Genomic DNA, 16,664 nt, shown 5'->3' on the forward strand with positions numbered 1-16,664 from the left:
TGACTGCATGATGACTTTTAAACCATGCCTTGATGTTTATGATGACAGTATCAAAATCTGAAAAGGTTAGTGATGACATTAATGCTGCACATTCATATGGAAGGAATGCTTTGTCAGAATTTATTTTGTTCTGCTTGATGACTTATGGATATAGAAAGATGAGATTTTATTCTGAACTGCAGAATCATTTGTCTTTTATAAAATAACTGAAATGATTGTCCTTCCTTACCCTGACTCAGGGAGATTTATACCATGGTATTTCAGCCTGATTTACTGTGTGTCCTTTTCACAGGACAATACCAAATCCAGTTTTCCATTAAAGGATTCAAACCTTCAAGCAGAAGGTGACTGGGGTCCATCTGGAAACCTTTTGGAGTTGAGGCAGTTCTGAATGAAGACATTTTTCCAAGGGGGAACTGTCATCTGTGCAATATCAAAGTGTGTGTGCGTGGGTGGATTCACATATTGGGAATACACTTTCATGATTATTTTAATGTTGTAATTTTAATTGTTTAGTTGAACAAGATTGATCTGATGGGGTATGCTAATAACTAAATCCCTCTGAGAGGAATCTGCCTCCATTTGTTAACATTGCTGACCAAGATTAGTTGCCAGCAAATACTTGTGGAAGATGACAGAATAGACTGTGGTGCATTCATTCCCCCATCAGAGATTCAGCTGGGGTTTAATGAACATGTTTTCTTTCAGCATAACATAAATAAAATTTTTGGGAAAGTAGTGGATTTATTGGGTTTTTTATATCCATGTAAGTTTACTAGTTATTTCAGACTACCTCTGGGTAGATTGCAGCAAACAGACTTTACATATCTGTGCCTAGAAACAATTTTCATCTCTGCAACCAGTGTCTTTTTTTATTATTTTTTTAAAGGAAAGAAAAACTACCAGGTGAGCTATTCGTGATGCAGTTTCTGGGAGATCCTCCCAAACAGTTTTTATAAATGTCAACAACTTAACTTTTAGGCTACTGAGTCTAATCCCTAGGCCATGGACTCGTGCAAGCACACCTCACCAGTGCTGTCTATTCACCAGTATTTGCTTCAAGACAGCAGAAGAGGTTTTAAAATCTGTCTCCTTTTTTGCATGCACTTTTGTGGATAACTTTCTATCCCATGTGCAGTGGTGTACAGTTTGTGTTCTGGCAGCAAATTCCTGCATGATTCCAGTTCCCTAAACACTTTTAGAGCCCTTCCAAAATTATCAAGTCTGATAACACTAGTAAACTGATAGTATTTGTCAAGTATCTGAGGGACCAATAATAAGCTAGAACCAATCACACTCTCTTTGCAACATCTATGACTCTTAATTAAGACATACTAATGGTATGGCAAGTATTAAAAGGCAAGCAAATGATTATGAGATTAGTATTATTGGAGAAAGAACCTTCTATTTTCCTTTGGGTTTTAGAGATCCAACTACCTCCATATGGCATGCTGCTTTGGAAAGAAGTCAGTCTAACAATTCAAAATGGCTTATTATTCAAAATAGGCTTATTATTTATTGATTTACAATCTATTCCTGATTACTCCAACAGCAGGTAAACCTGTTCACAGGACTTCCACAACAACTAAAAAAAAAAAAAAAGATGAGAAGAAAATACAATCATAGAATGGTTTGCATTGAAAATGTCCATAAAGATCATCTAGTTCAAACCCCTCTGCTAAAAGGCAGGGATGCCATTCACTAAACCAGATTGCTCAGGGCCCCATCCAACCTGTTCTTGAAAATTTCCACAGATGAAGTATTCAGAATTTCTCTGGGCCAACCTGTTCCAGTGCCTTGCTACCCTCACAGTGTAGCATTTCTTCCTAAAATCCAATCTAGATCTACTCAGATTAAGCCTGGCATTCAGTAATATTCAGGTACCCAGCTACCTGACTATGCCATGCTGCTTTGGAAAGAAGTCAGTTTATCTCTTCAAGCCAAATATTCCATCATTTTGCTCTGAAGGTTTATTACTTACTGATTTACAATTTCTTATTGATTATTTCAAAAGTAGACAAATCTGTCTCACAGAACTTTTAGAGCAACTGAAAAATCAACAACAAAAAAAAAAAATCAAAAAAAGAAGATCTGTAATTTCAGAGGCCAGAAACAGAGTGATGAGCATATTTATACAGTCAACAGAAATGCAACAAGCTATTGATGTATTTTGCCCTCTCCTACACTAAATACAGACACATAATGAAGATGATGCACTGGTGCATATGAGAATGGAGCACAACAGTGGGAGAAGTATGACAAACAGGAATAACGTCCGAGTTCCTCAGAGCTGGGAATCAGCACTGCACCCAGAGAAACTAGCCAAGCTGAGAGGACTTTCTGGCTCCAACTGCAAGGTGAAGATATAGATCTTATGCTGTTTTCAGTCAGTAAATCACAAAACCAGAAGCCCACAGCAGTAAGGAGGAACCAATGGCACTACCAGGCAGCACTGAAGCACATACAAGGCACAAGTGGAGCAGACACATTACCTTGTTCCTGTCTAGTTTTAACCAGCCCTCTGTGAGTAGTGCATGGCAATGGTGAGCGAGAGACAAACAGTCCTTTTGCTTCACTGATACTTATTTGTAGATACTGGATGCATAGGTAACAAATTTCAAGCAGAGTAAGCATAATGGGCAACACTGACTGTCTTGATTTACTGGATGTAACCAAAAAAAAGACTGTCTCAGTTAAAGAATCAAACGAAGCATTGTATTTCCAAAAATGCAAACTTTACACCATGATAAATGCATGCTGTGAGATATGCACATTTATAAGAGTACCTTCTCCCGGTCCCCTAACTTTTGGGGAAAAAAAAAGAAAAAAAAGGAAAGAAAATAGAAAAGCTGCAATTTTGGAGATATGTATCAGCCACTAAAGTGCTCTAGATTTGGTCAAAGATAAAAACTCTAGCTAAAAGCTCTTAGTGAAAATAATAAAAGTATTTTCAACTTGTCCTTTGAAGGACAAGCTGTAATAGCATCATGGCAGAGTTCTGACAAGACAACTAGATTTCTATGCAGTAGGAAATAGAAAAAAGTAATAAACAGTTTAAGTAATAAATGACTAAAAGGGTAACTGTCAATACAGCTCTGTAATATCTTCTTATACCTGCTTTCTTCACATATTGCCTCATTTACCCATGTCTGAAGATCTGGGTTGCACTTTTCTGTTACATTTAAAATATTAGCTAGCTCAGGAATTGATTGCATAGACAGAAAACCCATGAAGATTTTTTCTTAAGGATTGGATCACATGGATAACAGCATATAAAACTTTTTAGAATGAGATACTCTCTGTCTTATGTAAGAGAGATGTATTAACCCAGAAATACAAATTTGGATAGAATACATCAGTATTATCTTGCCTGTGCTTTCAGTCTAGTATTTACCCATCTGAGCTTGATTGAACCTCAGTGGACAACAAAGCTGAAGGAGCCTTATTTCATGTTATAGGACACTTGAGACTGTGTTCAGTTTTCTAATAGCAATATGATACTGAATAGCATTGGGATATTAAGAAAATTAAACAAATTATTAGAAGAAGATGGGAAAAACTGACAAAGCGCACATTAGGGACAAATCTGTAATTCATACTAGCACAACAAGGCAACAGATAGGAACTCTCAATATTAACTTTTGTTTGACTGAAAAGATGGAATTCTACTGTCAGACAAAATATCTTATCTCAAAAGGACCAGATGCACCATTACATAACTTCAAGAGACTTAAATAAAAGTTCAGGGAAACAACTGACTGATTATAGACTGCTTTTGCTCTATGAGTTCTGTAAAGATCATCAATAGAAATTGAAAATGTGCAGATCTTGTCTCAGTGATCAGTTTTGAGAGGTGGCTCTGCTACAGTAAGATTTTTGGGAAGCTGGAAACCACTAGGATGATCATAATGTACTTTCGAGATATATAGAAATCCAGCATTTATTACATATGGGTTTTGTTGGAGGACAATGTTTTTCCCACAAATAAATGGAAAATACAGTGTTCAATGCTATAATTTGAGGAAATCATCATTCCCTTTTCCCTGGGAGAGATACATAAAAAGAAACACAGGTTGCATTTGCTCCTGGCAGCATTGCAGAGATTCTTGAATTTTGGGAAAAATTCTGTTAGAATCCATATCCCTAGAAATGAAGACCAAGAGAAGGGATAATTCTGAGGCAAGTTTTGTCCCTCGTAAGCATGACCTTTGAGCTACATCTCCTCCTTATGAGTAGTGTCAATATAATTGGGAAGAAAGTTTTGAGTAAATAACTGTGTGGATTGCTTCCAATTGATTTTACCCACCACAATCAATGAAAAGGTTGCTCCTCTAGTATTCCCAGAAACATAAATTGCCCCAAACCTGCCCCTTCAGATGCAGCTCTTAATACCTGAAATACCATCATTTAGCAACTTTCGTCATTTCAGAGCAGGATGGGAAGGAGTTTGGGCTTTATCAGTCTTTTTGTCACAAAAGATTAGAGGAGAAGATGGTACCAATGAATTCAGACTGCTGCTTTTGTCTCCTTTTTTCTGTTTTGGGAAGGACAGCCTGAACTCAACTGAAACCTGCATTATTTCTCAAACCACTTCTGTCCTGTCTGGTGATAATAGGCAAGACAAACAGACACATTCCAAGCACTCTTGGAGACATCCTGCTGCAAGCCTTCCTAGAGCTTATTTCAAAAAACAGACTTATACAAAAACAAATCAAATATTGACTCATCAGTTTTTACTTAAAATGTACACACAGAAAATGTCTGTCTTCTGACCAACTGAAATTTTGGCGGTTTCCTCCCTCCCTTTTTTCCCCTGTCTTTTTGTTTGTTTTCCTAGTGAGTGTAGGCTTACTGATTTCACAAATTTCAGAATCCAATTTACTTTTGCTGTAAGTAAGCCCTGGATTAGTGATATTTATTGTAAAAGACAAAACCTGGTTTATCTACTGTATCTACAGATGCTTAATAGATCTTTTTTTGAATAATTTTCATAGCTCTCCATCTCAGCTAATTTGACTGTTGATTCAACTGAATTATTAACAGAATAAATGAACCGGGCAACTCGTTCCTCATCCTTCAAATGTAACTGAAAAAATCATAATTGCTATAACTTTCATGTGCTGTAGGACTCAATAATAATGAGACGAGTGTGTTTTAAATACTAATAACCTACTAATAACCATAAGGAAAAAACAGTTTTCACAGAGAGTTTCTCATTCATACACTGTCACATCTCACCTTCTACAGTACTTTTTTGCCCTCTTGGGTATTTATTTAACATCTTAGGTGCATCAAATAAAAACCTAACTTCTCAGATTAAACAGTCTCTGTTTCCAACCTGACAAAAATTATTGGGACAGTCTATCTAATTTTCCAGTTGCCTTAAATGATGTAGATAAAATTAGCAGTTTGTAAGTTATAGCAATAAGAGAGTAAGAGGAGGATGGAGAGTAAACTGATTGACAAGAAAATCCTAATGGATTTTTGAGATTAAGAAAAATAAAAATCAAATGCCTTCTGAAGTCTTACTTTATATTGGTGAAACAAATCACACAAAAATCCAACAGAGACATGAAATTAATGGGAGAATGAGAAAAATACTACTTGGTTATTTTTTTGTGCTTAAATAAGTATGTTTCCCAGCCTGGTTGGCTTTTTTATCCTTTAAAAGGATAAAAAAAATCCTGTGATTTATCCTGTGATTTTTACAGCCTGGCTGTTGAACCAACATGATGGGAGCTTTTGCAAGTACTTGATTATATTTCACACTTTCCATCCATATCTTCTGTTCCTGCAGGGAAGGGGCTGCTGGCCCCAGATGCTGAGCAGAAAGTTGGGTCCATCCCTGATGCATGGCTGCTCACCTGTCTCAGGCATCACCAACCAGTGGTTTTGGTGCATCCCCTGGCTTTCATCTTACCCGCAGCTCTCTAATCTCCATGATCTCTCTCATTTTAAGAACTTTTCCTCCAATCAGGAACTTCACCTTTTTCCATTCAGGTCCCCCTCCTTAGTTTCAAGACCACTTCCTCCTGGAACCCCATACAAGCCACTTCCCTTGAGTCCAGATGTTTATAGTCCATGATCCCAGGGAGCAAACAGCAAGCTTCTACTTGAGACCTTGAAGATTTGAATTTGATCACACATACACTCAACTACCTGGTACTAGTAGTATTCATGACTTAACTATATTTTTTTTTTTTTGCCAACAAGACTAGCTAATATGAGCCTGATTTCACTTTCAGTGAAGACAACTGGATTAATTTTACTTGTTTCAGGAATTTTCAGTAATAGTATTTTGCAAGAGCTGATTATGTGTTGCACATAAATGCATTTTTCTGAAGTGGTTCAACTAATCCATTACAGTTATTTGCCCACTGGATTCAATTATTTCATGTGTGAATCAAACTTTTCCAAAAATGTTGCTAGTATAAAAAGCTCCAGAAATGTTCATATGTATTACAAATCTCATGCTCCTGAACAGAATTAAAGAGATAAATGCAATTTCAAGCTTTGCTGGAATTATTGGAGGGAATCATGGAACAAAAGAAATATATGATACGTTTTGTTAGCTTATGGACTATAATCATTTTTATATAACCAATTTCTTTTATTAAGTAATAATAAGCTACTGGGTCAAGGAACTAGAAACTAGAACGCAGCACCATGGCCATCTTGATTGCTATTAGTTCAAGCCACAGGAAAAAATTAATCAGTATACATACACAATTTTAGGCATGTTTGAGTCACTCATTTTTTAGTTATTTCTCAGTATCTATAAATTGACCAGCAAGAAGCTAAATTATTTCACTGGTAAAATCTTACAGAGATTACTATATCTAAGAAAGTGGCAAAACTCTGGTTGTTCATAATCCTTAGTTTTCAATGTGTTATGTAATTAGGTAATATTTGGATATTTTGATACCAATAGAAGATGATGCAAAAAATCTTGACCTGTACAAAGAAAAATTCAAAATATTCTACTATGAACAAAAAAACCATATTATTTTTGTAAAATCCTGCATTCAGGATCTCTAAACAGTACTTAACATTTCCTTGTGGGGTTTGATTTCAGACTGATGCAGATAAGCAGACAGCTGTCATAGATGATTTCAGCCAAAATTACTACAGTTTTGACAAACTTTCAATTTAACTGAAACACAGTTTGACTTGAAAAGTAATAATGTGCTCTTAGACTTGCTCATAATTTCAAAGCCAAGACTCTGGCAAGTACTAAAACTTTGCCAGCAAAGGCACAGGATATCTGCAACTTTAAAGGCAATTCTTAAGTAATATGTGCAGCATATGAAAATCTCTCCTTGATGCAGAAAATTTACTTTTAAGAAAATACTCTTATTGTTTCTTTTCAGTGCTGGCAAGTCAAGAAAATGGCAAAACTAAATAAGCTTCATATGTGATTGATTTGTAGTATCCAGTTTATAAACACAAAACATTCCCCACAAATATTGCAAACCCAAAGCACTTAAGTCCTGATGAAGTTTCCCAAGGAGCTGTTAAAAGTTAAATTATTGTTTCAGCTTTAGATTTAGCCTCCTAAGAGACAAATGATGTTAAACAGACTTGGTTGGTGGGTTTTTTTTTTTTTTTGGTATCAGGCAAATGGACAATAGGGAAGAGGGAGAAGGAGAGGGAGCTGTGCCCTCATTTACAGCTGTACTGAGACTCTGATAATGAGAAGCCATGGGAGATATATTTCCCCAGCGAGGGCTCAGCTCACTGTGGGTTTTAAGATTAGGTCCCACACATGTGCAAAGCATTTTGCTTGAGGAAACGACTCAGAATAAAATGACAGAGTTTTGTGCTTATTTTGCTTCTTATGTGAAAGGGAAAGTTCAAGACAGATTATTATTATTATTTTAGGACAGCATATCAGATTTCTTTGACAGTTGCCCTAATTTAGTAACCTGCAACTCTGGGGTAATTTCCTCTGGCTCTTCTGAAACCCCAGCATACATTTCTCAACTAACTGAAAGCAAATCCTCTTTTACCGTAATGCAGAGAGATTTCTTTTTGCATAGTACAAACATTCTTTGGAACTTCATTTACAACTACATATAAAAATATACTGTTATATGGCAATAAGATTAAAACAAGTCCAAATGCATGCAGAGAAGAGTGATAAAATTAACATCAAGAAATCACTTTTGAAACACTGGCCTACAAGTAACTGGCATCAAAGTTTAACACAAGTATGTTACAAGATTAAAGATTTACTTCAGCATGAGAAGAACAAACCTATACGGAATTGTATAATATGTGATGAAGATAAATACATAAGAAATATATAAATAATATAATAATCTGTATGGTAAATGTGCTTATTTCCCCCACATTTATTATTTTCACTGGTACTCAAACCCCCAGATAGAAGAGGCTTCAAAGACAAACTATTTATAAGCCAAATAAATCCTATGAAGAGCTATTTTGTTATGACAGAAGAGTTTAGCTCATGAGGCACAGATCATGTAAAAACATTTTCTGAGCTGTGCAAAAGCCCAAACTGTATTTTCTTGCATTGACTGAAAATAAAACATCTTCTTTTCCAAGACTTTCCCTAACAACATTGTTTTTTCTACCACTATTCCAGATTCCTTTGTAAACATACCTTTTAAGTAAATTAATATCATAAGAAGAGCAAAAATGCATTTATTCACTTTCTTTACTAAATTGGCTAATTTGCTTTTAGTCAGACTTCCAGTCTTAGCTGAAAACAAATATTAAAAAGTTCAGCAGAACCAAGACACACATTCTTCTTTGCAAAATCATGTTCAAAATTATTCCTGTGTTTCTGAGATTCTGCTCATATTTAGAAAGCAAGCTTTTTTATAGCAACTAAAAACTATCTAGGACTGCTGCTTTTCCCTCTCTCTTAATGCTTTTCAGTTATGAGATCTCAAAGTACAGGTTTCACTCCACAAGTGTGGTTGAGAGCAGCCTCACACAGTCAGTGGTATATAGCAAAAATGAACACGACAGCTACTAATGATCCTGAGTGTTGCAGAAATTTAAAAAGGACACATACCTACAAAAAGGCAAATAAGCTGTTACTGACCAATTCCTCAAAATGGTCACAGACTGCACAGAGTTCTTAGCACTGGCTGTTGCTTCAACTGTCATGTTTATGAGGAAGAAAAATGTGGAATTCTCTCTAATACATTCAGCCTTCAAAAGCATTATGCTATTTGACACTCTGTACCCATAAATCTGATCTTTCCCAAAGGTAGTGGGTATTCCAGTATATTACCCACTATCCATTTGGAAGTCTTACCAAATTTGGGGTTTGCTTTTTTGAATGGGAGATTAGAGAGACTACATCTTGCCCATGATATTACTATAGAGTTTCCATAGTGGTTTGTTTATCAATGGGTCTGCTCCCTTTTTTTTTTTTCATACATAAACTGGAACATACAATGACCATCACCAAAATCAATAAAAACAATCAAATATTTAAAATTTACGCATAACCATGGATGACAGCTGTTATAACAAAAGGAAGCAAAATTTATAGTAGTACATTCTTGCCAACAGAGAAGAGTCATCAAAACTGTGGCAGTACAGTTTTTGATGCTTTTTGCCAGTAAACTAAAAGAAAATAGAGCTGTCCAAGTGTCCTCAAAATGTTACCTTTTTTTTCTCATTACACACTCAAAAGGTATAGGATTAGTTTTTCAAATAAATTACCTGTCCCAACGATCTCCAGTCTAGGCTGGCACTTCCAATGTATACGTGCTGTTTATCAACAATCCAGAACGATGACTGCAGCCGACCTTCATTATATGCTGACATGTTCATATACAACACTTCAGCACCTAAAGATTTAAGGATAAAATAATAAATGGAATTACTTAATATGAGATAATTTACATTATTAGAAGAGGAAATTACTTCGCATTTCACGAAGTTTCCAAAATTAGTGATGGGCATAATTAAACATACCATTAAGGTTTAAAAGTAATGATAAACATTGTTACGGTCCCAATATTTAAGATTTTAATTAACATTCATTTCAGTTATATGGAGAAATATTTATGTAATGCATGTTCTAGGTATAGGGAACATTCCCATATGTTATAATGTTTACATAATTTCCTTCCACTTTAGAATCAAATAATTGATTTTTTTTCTTCCGGTATTGTATGTTCCTAAAAATAGTCCATTTCGATATTTCTATTCTGTAGAACAAACCACATGTTGCAATAATGACCTTTAAAATATGAATGCAATTAAAACCAAAAAAGTAGACTCTGCTCTGCTCCTCCTGCCCTGTGCAATGGTTTGAGCAGGTAGTTGCCATGGTTGTGGCACATAACACACCCCAAAAAAAGGAACATGAGTGGAGAATTAAGGAAGTAAGCAAAGGCCTAAATAAATTATGTTGAAACCACTCTTAATGCTGCTAATCTGTGACATTCAACCTACCACTCTGAATGACACAGTTTTATTAATGACTATAGGTCTGAAACTGAAATCAAAGGAGCTCCTTGCTGGCTCCATCGCATGACTAGGAATGTCTGAATTGGCTCCATCTGTATGTTTGCAGAACTAAATCCAGAATGTATTTAATATTAGGTAAATTTATGGGATTCCTCACACCATTACTGTTCTTTCAGTGCTCCAGTGTTTACAAAATTAGGTGATTAACCTGAATTAATCATTGCTGAAGGCATTTTACAGTAACCCACTCATCTTCACATTTCAGTCATGACTAATCAGGGAAGAGAACTGACAGCAAACAGGAGCCTGGGGGACAGTGATGGTACCAGCCATCTCCTATTAAACATTCATGGGGCCTCCAATACCATGAATTCCAGTAATGGTTTAATATTACTCACACCTTTAAAAAAATTCCAGGATAGATAGAGAACTAAAATGTATTTCTTTTCATCAAATTTCCTATTTTTGATCTCCTAAGAAACATTTCAGTTGCAATTTTAGGTAAGAGTTACCCTTGCTAAGTATTTCTTTATTATTATGAAAACAGCAACTTTCCTTGAAAAATTTTTTCTAAAAGTTCAGACATCAAGAAAAGAAGAAAAACCAGGTAAAGGTGCCCCTTACCGTGATACACCAAATGAGCAAAATAACATTTTGAGCACATTACAGAGTTTGGTTCATTGGTCAATTGCATCTGGTGCAACCATCTACCTTTCCAATTTTTTGTATGTTTCACTCACCCATATTCATCTATGCTCAGAAACAAAGATTTTTCCAATTTCCTTGGAATGTATTGCTGCTACTTTCAATTCATGCATTAATGAGCAGAACTGTGCTAATTATTGAGAAAAAGTGCAAAATGGAAAAGAAATCAGAAAACACTATAGCAGCTGTTAATAGTTTAAATTGTCTCCTGGTGGATAAACAAAACAAAAGCAACTGCTAATAGCTAAGGGTGACCATTCTGTAAGGCACTAAATTTCTAGCTAGTGATCTGAAAACAGTGTTTAAAATCAAGTTTAACAAAGCAGTTTTCCTTGATGACATTTTCTTTCTGTACATCCAATTTGCAGCATTGAAGAGCAGTATGAATTTAACACCCACAACATACCTACACCAAACAGGTTCTAAATGAAATGTTAGGATTTTTGCATAGTAAAGATAAAACAATAGGAAGCAACAAAGAGCTTCCTTCTCATAACTGACAGCCTAAAAACCCCACAATTTAAAAACATTACTGAAATATTCAATGACAAACAAAAATGTTGACTGCCAAAGCTATAACAGGAGACTCTTTAACCAGTAATATTAATATTGAAAATAGCAGTCATCATCAGTAACTTGACACAAAATTCAAAAGTTGTAAAACACCCGAATTTGTTGGCATGGGTTGTTCAGACATAGGCATAAGCAGTGGGATGGGACTATTATTCTAAAATATAATCTAGGGTTCAATTACCAAAATAGTGAATATAGCAGTACAGAAGATACTGCTATCACATATACCAGTAAGATGAAAACCTGGAACCCAATTTCCTTTCCTTTTGGAAACAGCCAACTAGTAAATGAAGAGGTGAGGAAGCAGTATTTCCCAGTTAATTTAAAAAAAAGTCATTTTTTGCCAACAGCAGCTGTTGTGCAGCCTATTAATGAGCCTTTACCTTTTGAAGAAAGGAAATGTGTATCAGCATTGATAATTGCCTCTATTCCACAAGCCCTTGAGATACTTAAAACAGGCTTATCAAGCCTTCAACACAATCCACTATCCCTAGCGTGGTTCAGGTCCCATGAGGAAATTAAATTGGACTGATCAATATTTGAAGCCATAACAGAACTCTCTGTCATGCTGCAGTCTGAATTATATGAAGCTGTGAGTCTACTGAGTTCAACCAGAAGAGCACATTTGTAGGTTTGATTGCTAAAATACATGCCAAATAAATCTAACTATTTTGTTTCACTGGAGATTAAAATTTAGGATGAGTACTTGGAGAAAGCCAGTGCTGTCACTTAAAACTCAAGTGGATTTGTCTGTCCCTTAAAATTGTGCATTCTAAGGGCTGGGACAGATTACTTATTTTCTGCAGAAAAAAAAACAAAACAAAACAAAAAAGAAAAAACCCAGAAAAAAAAAAAGAGATACTGTAGTACTGTAGGGATCAAAGCATGTTGTTAGTAACAGACATTTATGAGAATATTTTTCTTCTGGGTGGGGAATTTTTTCACGCTGTATAAGGTAGATGACTGATGCAGTCTGGGATGCATGTAGGTGACCCCACCATTGAGAGCCTGGACCTTCTGCATGTGATGTGGACACAGCCCCTGGGAAGTGCCAGACAGCAACTTAGCCTCTAGCTTTGTCTCATAACAGAGGAAGAACACAGAAGGTGTCAGTAGTATTGCAAGAACAACTGACTTTTCATCCATTAAAAAAAAAAATCCAACTCCCAAAGTAATCCAAAAAAAAGGGATGGTCAAGCAAATGTCATTTACAATTTCTAGCCTGTTTGGTCTAGCTGCCTGCTCTCAGATACTTCACTAACAATGTCTGAAAGATACAGGGCAAGCTTGACTTCAAGAATAGGAATTTGAAGGGAATTGGGATTATTCAACCTGGAGACAACACTTTATGGTGACCTAACTGTGGCCTTCCAATGCCTGAAGGGAGCCTACAAGAAGGACGGAGATGGACTTTTTGCAAGAGCAGGCTGGAAAGAGGGAAGGAGAAAGGGGAATGAATTCAAACTGAAAGAGAGTAAGTTTAAATGTGGTATTAGGAGGAAGCTCCTTACTGTGAGGGTGGTGAGGCAGTGGAACAAGCTGCCCAGAGAAGTTGTGGATGTGCTGTCCCTAGAAGTATTCAAGCCCAGATTGGATGGGCCTCTAAGCAACCTGGTCTACTGAAAGCTCTCCCTGCCCATGGCAGGGGGGCTAGAACTAGCTGATCTTTAAGGTCCCTTCCTACCCAATCCATTTAATTATTCTATAAACAAAAGCTAGGATATTTTTTACTTATTTGAAGCAAAGCACTAAACTCTAAGCAGTACCTTTTGATCAAGAGCTCATCACATGCACGCTGTCAAGAAAACCTGTGTCAGACACATTCCTGGCACAGCTGTGTTGTGGCTGTGGATTTTACTGCTGCTCAAGCAAGGTCACCAGACAGCTACACAAAGTGGGAGATTCTTCTTAGTAGGAGAGACTGCAGGAGGCCAGAACTCACAGGGCTGCCACTTAGCCTCCACATCAAGTTTATACAACAGTCTAGATAAGGTGCACCTTCTTTGGAAGTCTTCAGTTTCTTGAGGCTTTGGATCCAACATCTGTGAGCAGCTTAGGATATTGTCCTTGTACTGAGGCAACATCATTATGCCAAATCCTCTTACTGGTGGATGCAGTAAATAATTTTTGTAAGGAAGACCTAGAAAGAGCAACTATTTAGGCTGCTATTACCACAGCTGCCTTAAAAGCAAACATGCAAATTCTATTTGCCACAGTTTTCAGCAGTACCACTTACAGGCTAAACTCACTCTGGAGTTAGCAAACATAACGCCCAAGAAACAGAAGTTGCATTTGCTTGTACCATGCCTAAAATTGGTCTTCTGTCTTCACAACTTTCTTACTTTAACTATAGTGTTTCTAAAATCAGAGAGAAATAAACACAAGGCGGACAACTTTAGGACTAAAAGGAGAGCCAGAGTTATCTGGGAAGTCTGTATAGATACAAATGTCTCTTTCTCTAAATTTTGCAATATATGCTTTAACTTAATTTATTTGCTTTTGATAATAACCTTTAGCACAAAGCACACCCATGAATAAACATAATTTTTATTCTATTGAGACAAAAAATCAGAGTTTTCAATACAATTGGTCACAGGTGGTGGAGTAGCTGTCTCATTTGGGGTAGACACAAGTGACCCAGGTGGAGGATCACCTTCCCATGAATTTTCAAGCTTCTTCTCAACTGACTGCAAGAAGTATGGACTTCTTCCAGAAGCCCCATTACTGTGACCTGCCACCACTCAGAAGAGGACAAGTACAAAAGCAGAAGAATGCACATCTTGAAAACAAAGTTATTTTTACTAAGTCTGTGAACGATTAAAAGACAAACTAGACTATTTACTATTTCTGTGCTCTTTATGGAATATTGGATTTGAAATGCAATTTAAAAGTTTGCCTGGCTCAGAAAGATTAATGATTCAAATTTATTTTAAAGAGAGAACACTCAAGGACTTCTAGGGAAATCTCTGGTGTTAATACCTTAACTTTGAATCAGCTGTTTTGTTTACATTGCCCTCTGCTTCTCTCTCTCTAACACACATCCCCCTGTCCTTTTTAAAAACTACCAGGACTGAATCCTGTCACTCTAGGATTATGTGCTATTCATCATTCTAAAGACACAGTAATTTAAAAAAGAAGCAGCCTAGAATCAAAACCTTTCTGTTTTTTCTCTAGCAGCTCTATATTCAACTGTCACACATGCAAAAAATGAAATCATAATTACTCAAAGAAATCACATTCTAACACAAGTCCAAGTAATCTCCAGAAAGCTTTTGCAATAATATTTACATTCATGTCATCTTGGCCCATCTTAGACTCAAACCTACCTGCATGAGAAACACTTACTCCCAATGTGCAATGAGCCATAAGCTGTGTGCACATGTAGCTCCTCAAAACTGCCTTTAGGAAAACTGGGCTGTTTCTGATGTAGGTATTTTCACAAAAAAATTACTGTAATGCTTACTGTCTTGTTTCACAGCATCTGAGGTCACTGGCACAAAGATAATTTTGGGGAAATCAAAGCCCAGGAGAGGAATCTGACCAAAGCTCCATGAGCCCTTCTGCTCTCTCTATGGAAAGACACAGGTGCCTGCAGCACTCACTGGAATTGCAATGGATGGGCTCACATGCTTGGGGCTGTAGCGTGGGTGGTTCAGGGACAACACACAGTCACTGCCTCCTCTGTGCTGCTGCTGCTCATCTCCACTGGCACATTCCCCTGCCAGCTCACGTGTCCCTGTCTGGCTGGAGCTCAGAAGAAAGGCTGCTACAAGAGAGCTCTCCTAAGCAGACAGGCTGCAGTCAAGGATCTCCCTGTGGAGCTGAGGACGTGAGAAGGGAGGTCTCCATCATGCTGTCTGACTTCCCAGCCCCCTCTCCAGGCCCTGTGCCAGCTTCTTCCTGGCTCCCTTCCCTCTCCAGCAGACTGCAACATGCTGATGGGCTCTGCCCTGGATGATCAGGCGAGCAAATACTCTCTACGCTCACCGTTGTTTTTTTGCTTTGTTTTTCACTAAGTCAGTGGGTTGAAATAATTTCTGTGAGGTGGTACAGCTCCAGGAAACTGATCTAGCCACACAGCTGTGGAAGTTGAGAATAGAAAATGTGACAAACGGGCATTACAAAACCCAGCTCTGTAACTGAAAACAAAGTATTACAGAAATACAACTGGCATGTTTCAAAAAGGGAAAAAAACTATTCCCCCCCAAAATAGTAGCACAGACAGATCTCACGTTCAGTAACTCTTCTCCATCCCTCCACTGCCTCCTCAGCTGTGCCGAAGTAGCTTTTTCAAGGAATGAGTTGGATTAGAAAATGGGTCCAGTTTAAACATAAATAAAAACAAGGAAGTTATTTCAAATGTAGAACAGTTCACTAGTCCAGCTCACCACATGGCAGTAAACAATTTTTTCAAGCACAGCTGAAGGCACAGAGCAAGTGTGGGAATGAGCAGCTGTGGCCGAGCACAAGATGCAGGAATTGCTTATGGCAGTGCTGCCATTTAAAGGTACACCCACATAGTCTCAGCCCCCATTCCTCTCAAAATCAGCCCTCAGTAATTTCAGGTGGCAAGCTCCAGAATTTCTTTGCCTTTTATCTTGCATAATCATTTGTCTTGTGCAAAGCAGATGAGAAGGCAACTCTAGCATTTTCTTGGGTTGGAATTCCCCACATGCTTACACAGGGGTCCACAGTGACACAGCAAATCAAGAAAAGACCCATCAGGGACCCTAATGTGTGCTGAGTTTGCCGACTGTATACAGGATAGCAGATTTTTGAGAACAAAGGAAAGGTCAGAATTAATTTCCTGCAATTGCTGATTTAACTTCAATGGCATCTTGGGAGCTATTTTTTTCCCAAAGTACATTTATCTAAATATACCCTTACAGTGGCTTTGAAGACGTCAAATGCTGGCCTTTGTTGCTAGCCCA

The 16,664-nt window shown here is 37.2% G+C and overlaps 1 protein-coding gene across 3 annotated transcripts in view; it reads right to left on the reverse strand.

Annotated features, from left to right (window-relative positions):
* The window catches only part of PLD5 (phospholipase D family member 5), a 173,637-nt gene that overhangs the window by 30,611 nt on the left and 126,362 nt on the right, over positions 1 to 16,664 (reverse strand). For all 3 annotated transcript variants that reach the window (XM_021550467.2, XM_021550468.2, XM_021550469.2), the window contains one exon: positions 9,703 to 9,830. In XM_021550467.2, coding sequence (XP_021406142.1) covers positions 9,703 to 9,830 — 128 coding nt within the window. The remainder of the gene's footprint in view (positions 1 to 9,702; positions 9,831 to 16,664) is intronic.

The sequence above is a fragment of the Lonchura striata genome, chromosome 3 (genome assembly GCF_046129695.1).
Source record: "Lonchura striata isolate bLonStr1 chromosome 3, bLonStr1.mat, whole genome shotgun sequence".
Lineage (NCBI taxonomy): Eukaryota > Metazoa > Chordata > Aves > Passeriformes > Estrildidae > Lonchura > Lonchura striata.